This window comes from Ovis aries, chromosome 3 (assembly GCF_016772045.2).
Source record: "Ovis aries strain OAR_USU_Benz2616 breed Rambouillet chromosome 3, ARS-UI_Ramb_v3.0, whole genome shotgun sequence".
Lineage (NCBI taxonomy): Eukaryota > Metazoa > Chordata > Mammalia > Artiodactyla > Bovidae > Ovis > Ovis aries.
Genome location: NC_056056.1, coordinates 212,819,829 through 212,839,661, shown reverse-complemented (window position 1 = coordinate 212,839,661; position 19,833 = coordinate 212,819,829). Strand labels below are relative to the sequence as shown.

General features: G+C 51.9%; 1 protein-coding gene across 8 annotated transcripts in view; it reads right to left on the bottom strand.

Moving 5' to 3' along the window:
• The window catches only part of DDX11 (DEAD/H-box helicase 11), a 32,884-nt gene that overhangs the window by 932 nt on the left and 12,119 nt on the right, over nucleotides 1–19,833 (bottom strand). For 4 of the 8 annotated variants that reach the window (XM_027968011.2, XM_042247656.2, XM_042247655.1 and 1 more), the window contains 21 exons: nucleotides 13,836–13,881; nucleotides 12,950–13,057; nucleotides 12,672–12,759; nucleotides 12,073–12,287; nucleotides 11,434–11,586; nucleotides 10,387–10,433; nucleotides 9,986–10,065; nucleotides 9,120–9,164; nucleotides 8,960–9,027; nucleotides 8,486–8,524; nucleotides 8,211–8,322; nucleotides 7,981–8,112; nucleotides 7,401–7,513; nucleotides 2,569–2,641; nucleotides 2,178–2,281; nucleotides 1,526–1,675; nucleotides 1,193–1,261; nucleotides 1,013–1,113; nucleotides 605–689; nucleotides 302–380; nucleotides 3–157 (listed from right to left, as the gene is read on the bottom strand). In XM_027968011.2, the coding sequence (XP_027823812.1) occupies nucleotides 3–157; nucleotides 302–380; nucleotides 605–689; nucleotides 1,013–1,113; nucleotides 1,193–1,261; nucleotides 1,526–1,675; nucleotides 2,178–2,281; nucleotides 2,569–2,641; nucleotides 7,401–7,513; nucleotides 7,981–8,112; nucleotides 8,211–8,322; nucleotides 8,486–8,524; nucleotides 8,960–9,027; nucleotides 9,120–9,164; nucleotides 9,986–10,065; nucleotides 10,387–10,433; nucleotides 11,434–11,586; nucleotides 12,073–12,287; nucleotides 12,672–12,759; nucleotides 12,950–13,057; nucleotides 13,836–13,881 (2,062 nt within the window). Of the gene's footprint in view, nucleotides 1–2; nucleotides 158–301; nucleotides 381–604; nucleotides 690–1,012; nucleotides 1,114–1,192; nucleotides 1,262–1,525; nucleotides 1,676–2,177; nucleotides 2,282–2,568; nucleotides 2,642–7,400; nucleotides 7,514–7,980; nucleotides 8,113–8,210; nucleotides 8,323–8,485; nucleotides 8,525–8,959; nucleotides 9,028–9,119; nucleotides 9,165–9,985; nucleotides 10,066–10,386; nucleotides 10,434–11,433; nucleotides 11,587–12,072; nucleotides 12,288–12,671; nucleotides 12,760–12,949; nucleotides 13,058–13,835; nucleotides 13,882–15,362; nucleotides 15,478–17,895; nucleotides 18,462–19,833 lie in introns of those variants that run through there. The other 4 variants (XM_060414260.1, XM_060414259.1, XM_060414262.1 and 1 more) reach the window with 4 other exon arrangements.

Below are 19,833 nucleotides of genomic sequence, written 5' to 3'. Positions count from 1 at the left end.
ACCTTCCGCAGAGCAGCAAAGGCAGGGCCAAAGGTAGCTTTGACCTCCACGCGGTCCCGGATCCAGGCCGGCAGCTTGGCCTGGATGGCCGGGGAGGCGTACCGTTGGTCCAGGAGCACTATGCTGGCAAAGTCCTTCTGGTGCCTGATGGCCCTGCCTGGACAGAACGGGAACGGGTCTTCCTACTGTGCCCCTCTCCTTGCTCAATGCTCAGGCTGGAGAGACGGCAGGTGAAGCTGCTCCTTCCTGTCACCTCAGCCCGCAGCCACCCCTCCCACCAGCAGCACCGCCCCAGACTCACCTATGGACTGGTTGACAGCCTTCATGCACAGGTTCTCCACCAGTGCCTTCCCGGGGCGGGCCTGGCTTGGGGCTCTGGGCTGCGAAGGGCAGAGAGGACCCGTCAGGGTTGATGCCTGCCTCCTGCAAGGGGTTCACCAAGGCTCTGGGGCGAGACCAGTGGGCCTCACGGGCACCAGCAGCCGATACAACAGGTGATGGCACGAAAACCCCCAGGAGTATGGAAGCACGTCCATCCCTCTGGGGCAAACAGGCACACACATCGAGGGGTAGTTGCGGCCATGGGAGGCACGGGGGTACTCACAAGCATCTGATCCAGGTAAGCCATCTTCTCCTGCAGCTCTGGAGACATGATGTTGGGATAGGGCATGCCCACCATGACCACACACCTAGGGCGGAGGTACACATGAGCCGGGGCACATGGGCGGTTCCCAAGGCCCAGGATGAGGGGCCCATCCTCACCCACTGTCACCAGCTTCCTTCGGCCTCTCCTTCCCCTCATCCCTGCCACCTGGAGCAAGTTCTCATCAGCCCAGATGTCTAGTCTAGACCAAGGAACCGAGTCCTGATCCAGTGAGGGCAGCCTGGTTTTCCAGCTGGCCCCAAAGGGCCCAATCCAGAGTTGGTGAGTCCAGGCCCCTCGCAGTTGTGGATCTGAGCCATCAGCCCAGGTGCAAAGTTAGAGCCCCAGGGGTGAGAAGCCACTGCTTACCGCCCAAGGTCGTCAGAGAAGTTGATGCCTTCGCTCATCTTCCCCCCAACCACGGAGAGCAGCAGGGCACCCGTCTCCGTGCCCCGGGCCTGGCCACAGTGCTGTGGAAACACCAGCCCAGAGCTGCAGCGCCAGACAGTGGGTGCCCCCTTCAGGGGCTCTGGGGACCGGCAGCCTCACCTTAATGCACCTGGAATATTCCAGCAACACCTGCTCCACCCTGTTTGCTTTCTTGGGCTCCTGAAATATCTGAAGATAAACAGAGAACATCTCCCAGAAAAGGGTCACAGATTGCCTGGGTGTTGGGTCACTCTTAGCCTTAATGTTTTATGGGGACTGGAAAAGCCCACAGAGCCAGTGTCCTGAAGGACACCCCGCCCCCCCGGCCTGGTATCAGGACTGGAAGTAGGGATGAGACACTAGGGGCAGCCCCTGCACACGAGGAACCCCGGAAGGAACTCTGGGTGCCACCGTCTCTCAGGTGGTAAGTCCAGCTGAGTGCCGACCACTCACCCTTTTCCTGATGGTCAGGCGGGCCAGCAGGCCACTCTTCTCCCAGTGGGCGCAGACCTGGTGTTGGTACTCGTAGGAGGGGAAGAAGCAGACCACCCCTCCCGGCACCACATTGCACAGGTTACAGAGAATGCGGCCCGTCTCGTCCATCTAGGGAAGGGAGACGAGAGCCAATCCTGCAGCCCCTCCCGGAAGGCTCAAAGCCACGGACCAAGGCCAGGGTGGCTGCGATCGGCTATGGGGTGCAGCCAGGCGGCACCACCTCAGTGGGTTGTGTGCCACCCTCCCTACCACAGGCCCAGCTGATGCTTCTATGACAAATCAGGCTCAGAAAACTGCAGACGGGCCCCTAGAGCTGTGCCCAGCACCCCCACACCTGCCCAGGTGAGCCCCTAGAGCTGTGCCTAGCACCCCCAGCCACATAGTAACAGAACCAAGGTAGTGAGCAGCTTGCTCGTATACTCTGCTAAAGGGTGAGGGTGGGGCAGCTCAGGCCCTCCCTGGTGGACATCCACACAGACACTGCTCAGTGTGTGCCAGCTGAGATGGGAGACCCAGAGCCTGAACACCCGGGACTGGCCAGAGTGCCCCAGCCCTAAATCCATCTCCCACCCCCACAAAGGCCACCGGCAAGCACGCTGGCTGGACTGACCATCTGAGGGAGCCCCCTCTTCTGATATGTGAAGTCCAGCATCTGGTTGGAGGGCCCGCTGCAGATGATGAGGGGCAGGATGTGATCTGGAGGGATCACGTGACCTGGGCGAGACCCAGTGAGGCTGAGTCCACGGAGAACGGCCCCCACCCCCAGCCCTGTCTCCCAGACCCAGACCAGCAAGTTACGGCACCCACCCTCCGCCCCACTCCCACGGAAAACCAACTTGGGACGCCCAGGCCTCCACATGCAGACAGAGGGCCTCAGGGCCAGAAGCTCCCCCCTACTCCCAGCCCTACCACCATGGCTTCCATCAGCCCCTGGCTGATCACAACACATGGCTGGACTGTGACAAGGGACCCCCGCCACCGCCCCGGGCCTGGGTCCTCACCACAGGAGAACTCCACCACGCGCTCCGCTTCCACCCCGGCACCAGCCAGCAGCTGCTCCCGGAAGTCGGACACCTGCAGACCACAAGGCCAACACCGTCACCTCCCAGAGGGCTGGGCCGGGAGGGGGCAAGTGCTTAAGAACAGGAGAGAGAGGTACAGGGAAAGCCTGCTAACAGATTCGCTGAAAGAAAACACAGAACTAACGATAGCCAGTGTTGGCAGCCTCATTCCAACCACCTGAGGGAACAACGGGGGAAATTCAGCAACCTGGCAGAGGGCGTCTCAGCCCTGGCTGTGCAACAGAATCACTTTGGAAAAAATACATATATACATGGTCAAGCCCAGCCCAAACTACTGAGTAAGAATCTGTAGTGAGAAGACATGCACATTTGTATTTTTTAAAGGGCTCCAGGTTTTTCACCTATCAAATGGGCAAAATTCCCCAAATTTGAGTACTCTCTGGAAAATAGGTATTCTTATAGGCTGCTGGTGGGATACAGAGTACAGAGCAGAACAGCTCCTGGGGAGGGGACTTTGATGGGTGACCCATAGACGGCAGCCCACCAGGCTCCCCCGAACCTGGGATTCTCCTGGCAAGAACACTGGAGTGGGTTGCCATTTCCTTCTCCAATGCATGAAAGTGAAAAGCGAAAGGGAAGTTGCTCAGTCGTGTTCAACTCTTTGCGACCCCATGGACTGCAGCCCACCAGGCTCCTCCATCCATGGGGTTTTCCAGGACTCTTGCATCCCCTGCATTGGCAGGCAGGTTCTTTACCGGTGAACTGCCAGGGAAGACCCCATAATATAATTCATCTTGGTGAAAAGGCTGAGGAGTGATACCCACACACACCACACACACACACACAGTGGAACACCGGAGAGACAGATCAGAAGCTAATTAAAGGGTTACTTATGGGAACAGAAGTTTGGAGAGGAAAGTAGTGAGACTGAATATGTGCTGTTACAGTTCTGCCTTCTGAAACATGCAGATGTGGACATCTCTTAGAACATAAGAAAGCAACAAGGCAAACTGAAACTGAAAACAAACTGAAACCAAGAACGCCTGGCTACCTATCAAACTTAAACCACAACTGCACAGAGAAGAGCTGGCTTTCCACGCCCAGTGACCACACTCCCTTGGAGGGGCACTTCAAGGGCAAAGAATAAATGCAGGTAAACGAATTCAATCCAGTTTACTGTTCGAGTGTTGCTAGAATTTTACAACTGTTCTAAGTACATTGTGGGACAGAGCAAAGAATTATGTTAATATGCTATAAGAAACCAAACTGCAGCTTAAGAGGCATTGTGTAAAGTCAAGTAAAATGACTGGTTTTGATACAGAAACATCACTGTGGATTCACAACTTCTGAAAACTATGTCCTAAGTCTGTCCACTGAGGAGCGGTCATATATAATAACATAGTCATGTAACGGAATAAAGGGCAGCCAGAGTTGGGCAGGATAAATGCCAATTTGCTGACAAGGAAAAACATTTAAGACGTTTTGCTGCTGAGTGAAAAAAGCAAATGACAATAGCAGCGTGTGGAGACACCGCTTTTGTTTTCAAAATGTGTCTGTGTATCTGTAACAATTACATACGCAAATTCTGTAATAATAATGTACACCAAAATCTGTCTTTTCCTGGTGGAATTACAATCAATTATTGATTTCCTATTAGACTCCCCTAAATGTGTATCAGTATGAAATAAGTATGAAAAGGCAAAATGATAGGCTACTGAGAGAGGAACTCCCCAGGTCAGTAGGTGCCCAACACGCTACTGGAGATCAGTGGAGAAATAACTCCAGAAAGAATGAAGGGATGGAGCCAAAGCAAAAACAATACCCAGTTGTGGATGTGACTGGTGATAGAAGCAAGGTCCGATGCTGTAAAGAGCAATATTGCATAGGGACCTGGAAAGTCAGGTCCATGAATCAAGGCAAATTGGAAGTGGTCAAACAGGAGAGGGCAAGAGTGATCGTCCACATTCTAGGAATCAGCGAACTAAAATGGACTGGAATGGTGAATTTAACTCAGATGACCATTATATCTACTACTGCGGACAGGAATCCCTTAGAAGAAATGGAGTAGCCATCATGGTCAACAAAAGAGTCCGAAATGCAGTACTTGGATGCAATCTCAAAAACGACAGAATGATCTCTGTTCGTCTCCAAGGCAAACCATTCAATATCACAGTAATCCAAGTCTGTGCCCCAACCAGTAATGCTGAAGAAGCTGAAGTTGAACAGTTCTATGAAGACCTACAAGACCTTTTAGAACTAACACCCCAAAAAGATGTCCTTTTCATTATAGGGGACTGGAATGCAAAAGTAGGAAGTCAAGAAACACCTGGAGTAACAGGCAAATTTGGCCTTGGAATACGGAATGGAGCAGGGCAAAGACTAATAGAGTTTTGCCAAGAAAATGCACTGGTCATAGCAAACATCCTCTTCCAACAACACAAGAGAAGACTCCACACATGGACATCACCAGATGGTCAACACCGAAATCAGACTGATTTTATTCTTTGCAGCCAAAGATGGAAAAGCTCTATACAGTCACCAAAAACAAGACCAGGAGCTGACTGTGGCTCAGATCATGAACTCCCCTTATTGCCAAATTCAGACTTACACTGAAGAAAGTAGGGAAGACCACTAGACTATTCAGGTATGACCTAAATCAAATCCCTTATGATTATACAGTAGAAGTGAGAAACAGATTTAAAGGACTAGATCTGATAGAGTGCCTGATGAACTATGGACTGAGGTTCATGACATTGTACAGGAGACAGGGATCAAGACCATACCCATGGAAAAGAAATGCAAAAAAGCAAAATGGCTGTCTGGGGAGGCCTTACAAATAGCTGTGGAAAAGAAGAGAAGCGAAAAGCCAAGGAGAAAAGGAAAGATATAAGCACCTGAATGCAGAGTTCTAAAGAAGAGATAAGAAAGCCTTCCTTAGCGATCAATGCAAAGAAATAGAGGAAAACAACAGAATGGGAAAGACTAGAGATCTCTTCAAGAAAATTAGAGATACCAAGGAAGCATCACTATGAACAAAGCTAGTGGAGGTGATGGAATTCCAGTGGAGCTGTTTCAAATCCTGAAAGATGATGCTGTGAAAGTGCTGCAGTCAATATGCCAGCAAATTTGGAAAACTCAGCAGTGGCCACAGGACTGGAAAAGGTCAGTTTTTATTCCAATTACAAAGAAAGGCAATGCCAAAGAATGCTCAAACTACCGCACAATTGCACTCATCTCACATGCTAGTAAAGTAATGCTCAAAATTCTCCAAGCCAGGCTTCAGCAATATGTGAACCGTGAACTCCCTGATGTTCCAGCTGGTTTTAGAAAAGGCAGAGGAACCAGAGATCAAATTGCCAACATCTACTGGATGATCAAAAAAGCAAGAGAGTTCCAGAAAAACATCTATTTCTGCTTTATTGACTATGCCAAAGCCTTTGACTGTGTGGATCACAATAAACTATAGAATATTCTGATAGAGATGGGAATACCAGACCACCTGACCTGCCTCTTGAGAAAGCTATATGCAGGTCAGGAAGCAACAGTTAGAACTGGACATGGAACAACAGACTGGTTCCAAATAAGAAAAGGAGTACAGCAAGGCTGTATATTGTCACCCTGCTTATTTAACTTCTATGCAGAGTACATCATGAGAAATGCTGGACTGGAAGAAACACAAGCTGGAATCAAGACTGCCGGGAGAAATAGCAATAACCTCAGATATGCAGATGACACCACCCTTATGGCAGAAAGTGAAGAGGAACTAAAAAGCCTCTTGATGAAAGTCAAACAGGAGAGTGAAAAAGTTGGCTTAAAGCTCAACATTCAGAAAACTAAGATCATGGCATCCGGTCCCATCACTTCATGGGAAATAGATGGGGAAACAATGGAAACAGTGTCAGATTTTTTGGGGCTCCAAAATCACTGCAGATGGTGACTTTTACATGAAATTAAAAGACGCTTACTCCTTGGAAGAAAAGTTATGACCAACCTAGATAGTATATTCAAAAGCAGAGACATTACTTTGCCGACTAACATCCATCTAGTCAAGGCTATGCTTTTTCCAGTGGTCATGTATGGATGTGAGAGTTGGACTGTGAAGAAAGCTGAGCGCCAAACAACTGATGCTTTTGAACTGTGGTGTTGGAGAAGACTCTTGAGAGTCCCTTGGACTGCAGGGAGATCCAACCAGTCCATTCTGAAGATCAGCCCTGGGATTTCTTTGGAAGGAATGATGCTAAAACTGAAACTCCAGTACTTTGGCCACCTCATGGGAAGAATTGACTCATTGGAAAAGACTCTGATGCTGGGAGGGACTGGGGGCAGGAGGAAAAGGGGACGACAGAGGATGAGATGTCTGGATGGCATCACCAACTCAATGGACGTGAATCTGAGTGAACTCCGGGAGTTAGTGATGCACAGGGAGGCCTGGCGTGCTCCAATTAATGGGGTCGCAAAGAGTCGGACACGACTGAGCGACTGAACTGAACTGAAAATGTGTATATTAAAACTTAAGTTTATAAAAGAGAGAGAGATGGTTGTATCTAGCATGGGTACAACAAGGGGAGGCCACTGCATTCTGGGTCTGAAATTCTAGGACGGCTTTCTCTGGAGAAGAGACCCAAATATCTGTGTCTGCCTGACCCCAGATACTGGCCTAGAGACAGAATAGCAATGCCACCTGGTGGACACTGCTTGGCTGGCTCAAGCTGCACCCCTACCCCAGCCTCCTACCCTTCCACCCCCGGCCCTATTGGTCAGGGATCCTTCCCCTCCTAATACCCAGGCGTAAGGCTGGGCCGCGTCCTTACCGGCTGCATGGTGCCGCCTGCAATGATCACCGCCCGGCATTCCTTCACCACCTGGGCGAAGTGCACGGCTGGGTTCAGGAGCAGGAACTTAAGGCTGCTCTGGCTGAGGCTGCCTGCAGACAAAAAAAGACAGCCACATGCAGAAGGGCAGGCGGGTGCAAGCCAACCAAAACCTCCATCTGTCTGAGACAAAGATGGTGTCCAGTCAGGTCCACACAGGAGCCACAGAGATGCTGCTTTCTCTTTAAATGAGACCCATTTCATCCCCAGGACAACCACGAGGGAGACGCACAATCGTCTCCCTTCCCACACGAGGGACTGAGGTTTGGGGAGAAGCTGGTCCCAATCACGCAGCTTGTAGGTGACGGGGCCATACTCCAACGCAGCCCCCCGACCCTCACACCGGGCTGCGCGGCTTCTCAGGTAACCTCGCCGAGGCCGGTCAGCAGCCCAGCACCTCCATGTCCTCCTCCTCGCCCCCTCGACGCCGGCGCGGGTCACAGGCGGCCGTTTACCTGTCCTAACCCAGCGAGGTATGAACACCAACTGGAGGTGAAGAAGCCCGGCTCCTCCCAGTTACCTTGGCGGCTCAGGATGACCCGGCCATCCTGGTTGGCAGTGGTGAGAGCCTCGAGGAAGCCTTCAACGTGCATCAGCGGGGAAGCAGGCCGCGGAGACCGGTCCTCTTCCGCCTCTGCGGGGGTGGCAGGGGCTGCACAGAGCAGAGAAAGGAGGTCAGCGACTCCGGACGGAGGACAAAGACCACTCACGTGAGGAAGGCTGCAACCCAGGCTGCCTGTCCCCACTCACCCACCGTCGCCCCAGGCTGCAGGCTCTGCAGGAAGACCTGGAAGCCGGACAGTTTGGGCTGCTCCATGGAGGGCACCAGGACTGCCCCGTACCTCTCTGTGAAGCCAAGGAGCTGGGATGGGATGAGAGCAGCAGCCGTGAGGGGAGATGGACGGGCCTCTCTGCCCACCCACGATCTGCCCCCAGTGAACATGGGGACAGGTGCCCCGGCGCTTCCACAGGGCAGGAGAGAGGGGCACATGGGGCAGCCTCGGGCTGAGCAGAGGGTCGGGTACCTTTCTGCTGATCTTGCTCTTCTCACAGTAACGCCGCACCTGCAAAAACACACCCGGCCAGAGGCACCATGAAAATGGATACAGCTGGAGAGAGACCTTCCACATGCCTGGGAGTGGGCCCACCGCCCCCGGTGCCAGAAGCCTCCGGTGGCCACGTCAGCCTCCCGCCCGGGGCCTCTCCTCTGCCCCTGCCCCCATTACTGCAGAGAGGAGAAAGGGGGAACCTGGAAGCACCGGCTTATCACACACAGAGAAAAGCGCAGCTGTCATCACAGTAAGCTGATGACCCCTCTCCTCTGACATGAGCTGTATGCAAGGGTTAAGTTATCCCATAGACCCTCAGGCCTCTGAGCTGCTCAAGGACAGAAGGAACTCACTTTTGATTCCTTCCACGGTCTTCATGCAGAGTCCTGCCCACGGGTGGGGAACAATAAAGGAGCATGGGGGTGCCTACCCCCAAAGGTGATGACCCACCTTGAACAGGTTGATGTTGTCGATCTTGCTCTGGAAGAGGAAGTCGTTGATGGTCTTCAGCTCTGTCCCTGACAACAAACATGCGGGCCAGATGTCCCCCCCGGGGACCAAGGCCTGCATCCCGGAGGGAAGCTCACCAACAGCTGCCGCCTGTTCTTACCTGCCTGCGAGAGGGTCTGTGTGTTGGGATTTTGCTTAATGTTCCCTAAAAAAAAAAAGAGAATCAAACAGGTCAGGACAGTGGGCCCGGCCCCCGTCCTCTCCCTCTGCTCTGTAGTTATCGAGCGAGAACGTTGCTGTCTGAAGGGGTCTTCTGCCATTTACAGCACTGAAAGGACCCGTTGGAGGGGGGCAGGATGTCCCGGGGGCCCGGAGGTCTGACCCACATGTTGCATCTACAGCCCTAGCCTGGCAATGTCACCCTTTGCAAGGCAAGCACAGGGACCCCCACCCCCATTCCTACAGGCGTGAGCAGCAGACCCCCAGGTTGCAGGGCAGAGACCAATTGAAGAGCGCCGAGCTGAGATTCCCTGGAAACTCCCCTGCCCTCTGCACTTCAGCTTCGACGGGTAAAGGGACTCAGCAAAGGGATGCTGCCGGGCAGAGGAAGACAAGGGAGCGCGGGACCAGGAGCCAGGGACTCCAGTCCCTCTCACTGGGCTCATGAACCAGCGGCCGGCCATGCCCCTGCCCCGGGCTTCAGTTACTGCCCTGAGGCTGAGCACGCCTATGCCACCCTCCTCGTGGGAGCACCGAGCCCTAAGTACCAGCACCAACAGGGTCATACACACATTTATAGCACAACATGTGATGGGTGCTGCCACCCAAGGAGAGGGCCTGGCCAAGTAAAAAGGACTCAGGACACGAGCATACACAACCAGGTTCTAAAAAACATCTAGGCGGGGACCGATGAGGATTTCTAAATCAATGGCTGCGATGATGCCTGTGACCGCAACCCTGGAGGTGCTGACTGGCATCCGGGGACCGGGCTCCAGCAGACTCGGGGCGGGCGGGGAGGCTCCTCACCGCCCAGCACAGCCACGAACTTTTCCAGCAGATACAGGAGCTGCTTGATGTACATCAGGTTCTTGGCCTTCAGGCGCTTCCTGGAAGGGGGGAAGCCCGGGTATATCAGTGGGAGGGATCCCAACTCCCCTCCTGGTCCAGAGCTGGGACCTTCCTGTCTGCCACCTTCCCAACTGGGGCATGAGCTGCAGCCAGCTCTCCCTGAAGACAGGCTGGCCAGGGCCCAAGGCCTCCACGGCCTAGTGGGGTGCAAGCCCAACGAACCAGGAGGTGAAGGGCATGCTGGCCCACTGCTCTGAGCCCAGGCCAGAGACACCCCACGATGCCTCCTCTCGCAGGTAGGCTTTGGGGCACCAAGGCTGAGCGGGGCCTTCCCAACCCCCTAGGAGGCAGCGTCTCACCCGTATCGTTCTGTGTACTGGAGCAGCTGGCTGTGGGCCTGGCAGAGCTGGGGGAGGAGACGGTGCAGGTGAGAGGGCGGAGCAGACCTGGGCAAGCCACCCTGGGCAGTGCCAGTGACCCCTGGATGCCTGACTGTGCCAACTCAGGACACTCAGGGCAGTCGAAATGCAGGGGGAGCTGGGGCAGACCAACGTGTGGGTTTTCAAGGCTCCTTGGCTGGTAGGGCCAAGAGACGGGGGGAGGCAGACTGCTGCTGTGGCGTCCAGTGAGGGTCAGGGAAAAGGCCAGATGGCAATGCTTGCATGTAAAGAACATCTCTGCTAGTGTTTCCTTGGACAGGAAGGATATGCTGTCTGCTGAGAGAGACGGTTCAAGGCAACCCTCACACCCTGGCCCAGGTCTGTCGAGGGGAGCGTCATGTGGGCTTAAGGATCAAGAGCCAGTGGTCAAATCCACTGACCTCAAAGTCACTCAGTCATGTCCAACTCTCTGCGACCCCCATAGGTTGTAGCCCACCAGGCTCCTCTGTCCATAGGGATTCTCCAGGCAAGAATACTGGAGTAGGTACCTACCTATTCCCTTCTCCAGGGTATCTTTCTAACCCAGGGATCAAACCTAGGTCTCCCATGTTGCAGACAGATTCTTTACTGTCTGAGCCTCCACGGAAGCCCTCAGGGACAGAGCTTAACTTTCCTCAGACTCCGCGCTCTCAGAGTTAACAGGACCAGCCCGATGCAGTCAGGGGGCCCCACCAACGAGGTGCAAGGCACGTAACAAGCAATTAACAAACAGCGGCTGTCAACTGTCTCCAGCATCCCTCACGGTAGTGTCAGCAGTAACATCCAGCCACGCGAGGACCCGCTTCTCACACCCTGCCACTCTGACCTGGAGGCCTCGGGTGACAGGGCAGGGAGGACCACGCAGAGTACCCACCGCCAGGCTGGGCCCAGTCCTAAATCCTGCTGGGGGTCCCAGTCTCAGCTCAGCACACGCCCTGCCCCCTACCCCAGGCAGGCCCTGGTCCGGGAAGATGGAGGCCCACCCACCTGGGAACCTCTGACCTCCATGCTGTGGATGTTGGTGATGGTGTCAATGAGGTTGTGGGCCTCGTCAATGACCACCACCTGGCCCTGCAGCCGTATCCCCGCTGCCTGGCGAGTGGGTGCGTGCAGCAGCATCTGATAGGGGAGCACCACCAGCTGGAGAGGAAGAGAGGGCCTGAGGGGATGGAACCCCCTTCCTCCTCCAGCGGGGTTGGCCCAGCCACCTTGCAGCCCCAGTGTGCATGGTTCCACTTCCCGCCCAGAACATATACAGGGACACAGAAGAAAGCTAGAGCAGCACACTGTGACCTGAGCATGAGACCCTGCCTAGAAAGCCTGTGGACCAAACAGGAAACAGATACAACTGGAGCCCAGTGGACCACTGGCAGTCGTGGGGAGGGGGCTGGGACCCCAGCTGCAGAGGCCCTTCTGTGCCCCTGGAAGTGGGGAGGGACCTGGGGGAGGGGGCTGGGACCCCAGCTGCGGAGCCCCTTCTGTGCCCCCAAGGCAGCCCTGGGTTCTGGTCCTGGAGCCATGCGACTCTAGGAAAGTCAACCTCTCAGCCTCAGTTTCCTTATCTGCAAAATGGGCTCAATACACTATCTTACATAAAACCACCACCGCCTGACTCCTGGTCTTCACCTGGGCTGCTGGAATGGCGAACCGGCCCCCGTAGTAGGGACAGGCCCGAGCTTCCTTGCCCAGAGCCACCAACTGCTCGACGTCCTTCACCCCTGCCAGGACCTCGTCCCGGAGGAGCTGCAGCCGCTCGTGGCTGTAGAAGGGGCAGGTAGCCCTTGGCTCCTGCCTCCGCCTCCTCCTCGTGGGCTCCTCTTCCTCAGTGATGCTTTTCCTCTCTGAGGGGCACAGGGGCAAAGGCAGAAAGCCACAGCTGTCCCGGGGCCAGGAATGGTTCTGTACCATCCAGACCTGTTCCCATGGGGCGGAGCCTATGGACCTTTCAGAACTGCTGCTTATGATCTCATTGAAGCATCCCAGCATCTTATTGTCTTTCTAGAAAAGGCCTACAAAACCATCTCTCAACCAGGGTTTTGGGCTAGATCTGGACTAAAAGGCAGACAGGCCCCTCTTCCCCACGTGAGGCTCTTTAGGAAGGAAGTCGGGTCTGCCTTGCCCTCTCTCCCACCACTTCCCGCATCCCTGGAGCCACGCCCCACTCCACTCCCAGCACCGCCCTGGGCTGCAGGAGGGTCCCAGAGGCCTGGAGCATTGGCAGCTACCATGCTTGCTTCTCTGCATCTCCACACAGCGGTCATTGATCAGCTGCACTGAACCCAGCTTCCGCACGTCCCCATTGACACACAGGTTCTGTAAGACCGAGGAGAGGGCAAGAGAAACGGGGCTGCCTGAGCAACATGGAGGGAGCCCCGAGGCCTGCCTGCCCTCCCACTTCCTTCCAGGGACCAGCACGGCCCGTCCTGCCCTGCGGCCTGCCTCGGCCCCACGGTGGTCTCTGCCTTCTGGGATAGAAACCAGTGGGATGGCACCAGGCTCTCACCTGCCGAGAGCCCAGGGAGACCAGCCGGGTGTCCTGGCCAAAGGGGCTCTTCTGTACCTCATGCACGAACTGGGCCAGCTGGGAGTGCGTCCGGCTGCAGTAGTAAATCTGCCCGGGGAGGGGGTATCGGGGGAGACCGTCACTCCAAACACTCCGCACAGGGAGGAGGGCCGGGGCCCAAGAGGCCAAGGGAACAGGGAGGGCAGCCAGGATTCAGACCTAAAAAAGGCGACCACCCCCATCTCCCTACCCCCGGCAGACCCCAGGCGGCCCCCGCCCCTGGGTCACGCCCGGCTTCTGCTCCGGGTGCGCTGCGGGGCTCGGTCGTGTCAGAAGAGGGAGTGTCCCCTCAATGGCAACTCAGACACCAGAAGGACTCTGAGAGTCAGAGGTATGGGGGTGGGGGTGAGGGTCCACACACACGTCCCAGGGCTCAGGGGCTGGGGGCTGGGTGGGGATAAAGCAGGAGGAGGCTGAGCTCAGTTCTGTGTGCCCCTCTGAGAAGCAGGAGAGGAAAAGGAGAGGGGCGATATCTAATGTCAATAGAGAAAACCAAAAGTCTTCAGTGCAGGAAGCCGGAGCAGCATCAGAACCACACAGGCCTCCCAGCTCCCAGGCAAATGCACACTCAGACCAAGGACAGGGGCCTGCCACCACCCACCACCCCCTGGAGACCGGGGGCAGAGCACTCGCCGCCCCCCACCCCCATGGAGACCTGAGCCCTTGGCCCAGAGGCTGCCCTTCGACACCCTGAGGCGCAGGCATCTCCTGGGGGCCCTGCCCGGCGAGCACCCGGAAACTTGGGGGTTGGAGACTTGGAGATGAAGCTCCAGCCTCATCCGCAGACCCAGGTGGCTCACCAGGGACCCAGGACCCTCTGTCTCACCTTCGTTACGTGTTCTTCGTCCAGGTCATCTTCATCCACGTCCACTCTGAAAGGAAAAAACACACGCATGGAGAAAGTCTTCTCAGACTTCAGTTTTTGTTTTTATCCACCCAGAAATTCAGTTTTTTTAAGAATTAAAGATTTTAAAATTAAAAAAATAAAAAACTAAAAATAAATAAATAATAAAAGGCATTAGGGTGCATTGCCCGAGGCTCTCAGAGAGGGGTTATCAACAGGGCCAGCCTCCTGGTTCGTGTAGGGCTGTTCGGGCAACTCTGGGATTTAAACCACAGGTCACCCAGGACAAAGTCGGCATGACCCCCATGAGGGGCTGGATGTGGGAGGAGGCGAAGCACATCCTGTGGGTCAGAACCAGGGGGCGTGTCCTCAGAGGCTGGTATCTCAGGACGCAGGGTATCGAAGCCACAGAAGCTAAGCTGCAGGATCAGGGGTCTGGCTGGACCCTGAGGTGCACTTTCTGGTTGAATACTGACAAACTGCACTCGAGTTCTTTACCATGTTCCCCAGGGGCCCCCAGGCAAGGAGCAGGACAGCAGGCCAGCAATCCAGGGATGGGGAGGAAGGGCCATGGGGCACTAGCTGCTCCTGTCTCCCCAGAGCAGGATGGGGTGTGGAGAGTAGCCTGGCACCTTAGCCCTGGGTGGGGTCACAAGTGTCTTGGCCAGGTGCTGAAACCTGTGGCTCAGGGCAGGCCTTTGAGCACCAACACAGAAAAGCCCCAGGGCCAGGTGGCTTCACCGGTCAATTCTACCAAATAAAGAAATAATGCCAATCATTCTCAAATGCTTCCAAAAAAACCAAAGAGGAGGGATCAGTCCCAAACTCATTTCATGAGGACAGTGTCACTCTGATACCAAAGTCGATAATGACACAGAGGAAAAGAGAATTGCTGGCCAAGATCCCCACTGAATAGACACAGAAATCCTCAACAAAAACACCAGCAAACCAGCATGTTAATGCACCATGCTTCATGATCAAGTAGGATTTATCCCTCAGATGCAAGGATGTGTCAACATAAGTAAATCAATAAATGCCATAAATCACTTAGTGGAATGAAAGATAAAAAAGATTATATGATCATCTCAGTAGGTGTAAGAGAAGCATTTGACAAAAGTCAACACCTGGGGCTGCCCTGGGGGCTCAGTGGTAAAGAATCCACCTGCCAATGCAGGAGACACGGGTTTGACTCCTGATCTGGGAAGACCCCACATGCCGTGGAGCAACCAAGCCCGTGCACGACGGCGAAGCCTGTGCACTAGAGCCCAGGAGCTGCGACTCCTGAAGCCTGCACGCCCTAGAGCCTGTGCTCTGCAACAAGAGAAGCCGCGGCAATGAGAAGCCCGAGCACCGCAACTAGAGGAAAGCCCGCACAGCAAAGACCCGGCTCAGCCCAAAATAAACCAATAAAATTTCTGTTAAAAAAAAAAAAGAGCTAATAGCTCCAAAAAAGTAATCAGTGTCCTCTCATGATAGAAATTCTCAAGAAACTGAAGAGAAGGAGCCTACCTTAACATAATGAAGGCCATTGGCGACAAGCCCGCAGGTCACATCACACTCAGTGGTAAAGGCTTTTCGTCTAAGATCAGGCACAAGGAAGCTCACTCTCACCACTCCTGCTCAGCACAGTATTGGAAGTCCTAGCCAGAGCAATCAGGCAAGAAAAAGAAATGAAAGGCATCCAATTTGGAAAGGAAGAAGTGAACTGTCTGTTTGCAGATGACATGGTTTTATATGCAGAAAACCGTGAAGATGTGACCCAAAAACTATTAGAACTAATAAAGAAATTCAGTAAAGGAGAAGGTGGCAGAGGATGAGTTGGTTAGATAGCATCACTGACTCAATCAGACATGAATCTGAGCAAACTCCGGGAGAGGACAGGGGAGCCTCGAGTGCTATAGTCTATGAGGTTGCAAAGACTCGGACACAACTTGATGATTGAAAATCAACAACTGGCATAAAAGCAGATGCACAGACCAGTAGAACAGAACTGAGAGCCCAGAAATCAACCCCTGTGTATACAACTAATCTGAAAAGGAGGCCAAGAATACCCAATGGAGAAAAGACACTCTCTTCAACAAATGGGATATTCACAAGAACAAGAATGAAATTAGACACCTTCACATACCACTCACAAATTAACTCAAACTTGATTAAAGGCTTAAGATGTAACCCCTGAAACCACAAAACTCCTAGAAGAAAACACAGGGAACAAGCTCCTTAACGTTGGTGTTGACAATGACTTTTTAAAATATACGAGAAGTATAAGCAACAAAGCGAAGATAAACAAGAGGGACTACTTCAAACTAAAACGTTTCCAGACAAAAGAAAAATAAAATCAACAAAATGAAAAGCCAACCTATGGAATGGGAGAAAATATTTGAAAACCATCCATCTGATAAGAGGTTAATTTCTAAAATATATCAGGAACTCCTACAACTCAATAGTAAAAAACCAAACAAACAAAAAAACCCCATATAATCCAATTTTAAAATGGGCAGGAGAACTGAATGAACATTATTCCAAAGTAACATACAAATAACCAACAGGTACATGAAAAGGTCAAATCCCTTATCATTATACAGTAGAAATGATAAATAGACTCAAGGGATTAGATCTGATAGAGTGCCTGAAGAACTGTGGACGGAGGTTCACAGCATTATACAGAAGGCCGTAATCAAAACCATTCCCAAGAAAAAGAAATGCAAAAAGGCAAAATGGTTGTCTGAGGAGGCCTTACAAATAGCTGAGGAAAGAAGAGAAGTGAAAGGCAAAGCAGAAAAGGAAAGATAGAACCATCGGATGCAGAGTTCCAGAGAATCTCAAGGAGAGAGAAGAAAGCCTTCCTCAGTGGTCAGTGCAAAGAAATAGAGGAAACCAACAGAAGGGAAAGACTAGAGACCTCTTCAAGAAAATCAGAGATACCAAGGGACTATTTCATGCAAAGATGGGCTCAATAAAGGACGGAAATGGTATGCAGCTAACAGAAGAAGGTATTAAGAAGAGATGGCAAGAATACACAGAACAACTATACAAAAAAGATCTTAATGACCCAGATAACCACGGTGGTATGATCACTCACCTAGAGCCAGACCTCCTGGAATGGGAAAGTCAAGTGGGCTTTAAGAAGCATCACTATGAAGAAAGCTACTGGAAGTGCTGGAATTCCAGTTGAGCTATTTCAAATCCTAAACGATGATGCTGTGAAAGTGCTGCACTCAGTATGCCAGCAAATTTGGAAAACTCAGCAGTGGCCACAGGACTGGAAAAAGTCAGTTTTCATTCCAGTCCCAAGGAAAGGCAATGCCAAAGAATGTTCACACTACTGCACAATTGCACTCATCTCACACAGTAGCAAAGTAATGCTCAAAATTCTCCAAGCCAGGCTTCAACAGTACATGGACAGAGAATCTTCCGGTTTAAGCTGGATTTAGAAAAGGCCTCTGCCAATATCCTCTGGATCATCAGAAAAGCATGAGAGTTCCAGAAAAACATCTGCTTCAGGGACTCCACTAAAGCCTTTGACTGTGTGGATCACAACAAACTGTGGAAAATTCTTCAAGAGATGGGAATACCAGACCACCTTCCCTGCCTCCTGAGAAATCTGTATGCAGGTCAAGAAGCAACAGTTAGAACCGGCCATGGAACAATGGACTGGTTCCAAATTGGGAAAGGGGTATGTCAAGGCTGTGTATTGTCACCCTGCTTATTTAACTTCTATGCAGAGTACATCATACAACATGCTGGGCTGGATGAAGCACAGGCTGGAATCCAGATTGCCGGGATAAATATCCATAACCTCAGCTATGCAGATGACACCACCCTTATGGCAGAAAGTGAAGAAGATCTAAAAAGCCTCTTGATGAAAGTGAAAGAGGAAAGTGAAAAAAGCTGGCTTAAAGCTCAACGTTCAGAAAACGAAGATCATGTCGTCCAGTCCCATCCATTCAGTCAGTTGCTCTGTCGTGTCACTCTTTGCGACCCCATGGACTTCAGCACACCGGGCCTCCCTGTCCATCACCAACTCCCAGAGCTCACTCACACTCATGTCGATCAAGTTGGTGATGCCATCCAACCATCTCATCCTCTGTTGTCCCCTTCTCCTCCTGTCTTCAATCTTTCCCAGCATCATGGTCTTTTCCAATGAGTCAATTCTTCACATCAGGTGGCCAAAGTATTGGAACTTCAGCTTCAGCATCAGTCCTTCCAACAAATATTCAGCATCAGTCCTTTCCTTTAGGATTGACTGGTTTGATCTCTTTGCAGTCCAAGGGACTCTCAAGAGTCTTCTCTAACACCACAGTTCAAAAGCATCAATTCTTTGGCACTCAGCTTTCTTTACAGTCTAACTCTCACATCCACACATGACTACTGGAAAAACCATAGCTTTGACTAGACAGACCTTTGTCAGCAAAAGTCTCTGCTTTTTAAAATGCTGTTTAGATTGGTCAAAGCTTTTCTTCCAAGGAGCAAGCGTCTTTTAATTTCATGACTGCAGTCACCATCTGCAGTGATTTTGGAGCACAAAAAAATACAGTTTCTCACTGTTTCCATTGTCTCCCCATCTATTTGCCATGAAGTGATGGGACCAGATGCCATGATCTTAGTTTTCTGAACGTTAAGCTTTAAGCCAACTTTTTCACTCTCCTCTTTCACTTCCATCAAAAGGCTCTTTAGTTCTTCTTCGCTTTCTGCCATAAGGGTGGTGTCATCTGCATAGCTGAGGTTATGGATATTTATCCTGGCAATCTGGATTCCAGCCTGTGCTTCATCCAGCCCAGCATGTTGTATGATGTACTCTGCATAGAAGTTAAATAAGCAGGGTGACAATACACAGCCTTGACATACCCCTTCCCCAATTTGGAACCAGTCCATTGTTCTATGGCCGGTTCTAACTGTTGCTTCTTGACCTGCATACAGATTTCTCAGGAGGCAGGGAAGGTGGTCTGGTATTCCCATCTCTTGAAGAATTTTCCACAGTTTGTTGTGATCCACACAGTCAAAGGCTTTAGTGGAGTCCCTGAAGCAGATGTTTTTCTGGAACTCTCTTGCTTTTCTGATGATCCAGAGGATATTGGCAGAGGCCTTTTCTAAATCCAGCTTAAACCGGAAGATTCTCTGTCCATGTACTGTTGAAGCCTGGCTTGGAGAATTTTGAGCATTACTTTGCTACTGTGTGAGATGAGTGCAATTGTGCAGTAGTGTGAACATTCTTTGGCATTGCCTTTCCTTGGGACTGGAATGAAAACTGACTTTTTCCAGTCCTGTGGCCACTGCTGAGTTTTCCAAATTTGCTGGCATACTGAGTGCAGCACTTTCACAGCATCATCGTTTAGGATTTGAAATAGCTCAACTGGAATTCCAGCACTTCCAGTAGCTTTCTTCATAGTGATGCTTCTTAAGGCCCACTTGACTTTCCCATTCCAGGAGGTCTGGCTCTAGGTGAGTGATCATACCACCGTGGTTATCTGGGTCATTAAGATCTTTTTTGTATAGTTGTTCTGTGTATTCTTGCCATCTCTTCTTAATACCTTCTTCTGTTAGCTGCATACCATTTCTGTCCTTTATTGAGCCCATCTTTGCATGAAATAGTCCCTTGGTATCTCTGATTTTCTTGAAGAGGTCTCTAGTCTTTCCCTTCTGTTGTTTCCTCTATTTCTTTGCACTGACCACTGAGGAAGGCTTTCTTCTCTCTCCTTGAGATTCTCTGGAACTCTGCATCCGATGGTTCTATCTTTCCTTTTCTGCTTTGCCTTTCACTTCTCTTCTTTCCTCAGCTATTTGTAAGGCCTCCTCAGACAACCATTTTGCCTTTTTGCATTTCTTTTTCTTGGGAATGGTTTTGATCACGGCCTTCTGTATAATGCTGTGAACCTCCGTCCACAGTTCTTCAGGCGCTCTATCAGATCTAATCCCTTGAATCTATTTGTCACTTCTATATAATCATAAGGGATATGTATAATCATAAGGGATTTGACTG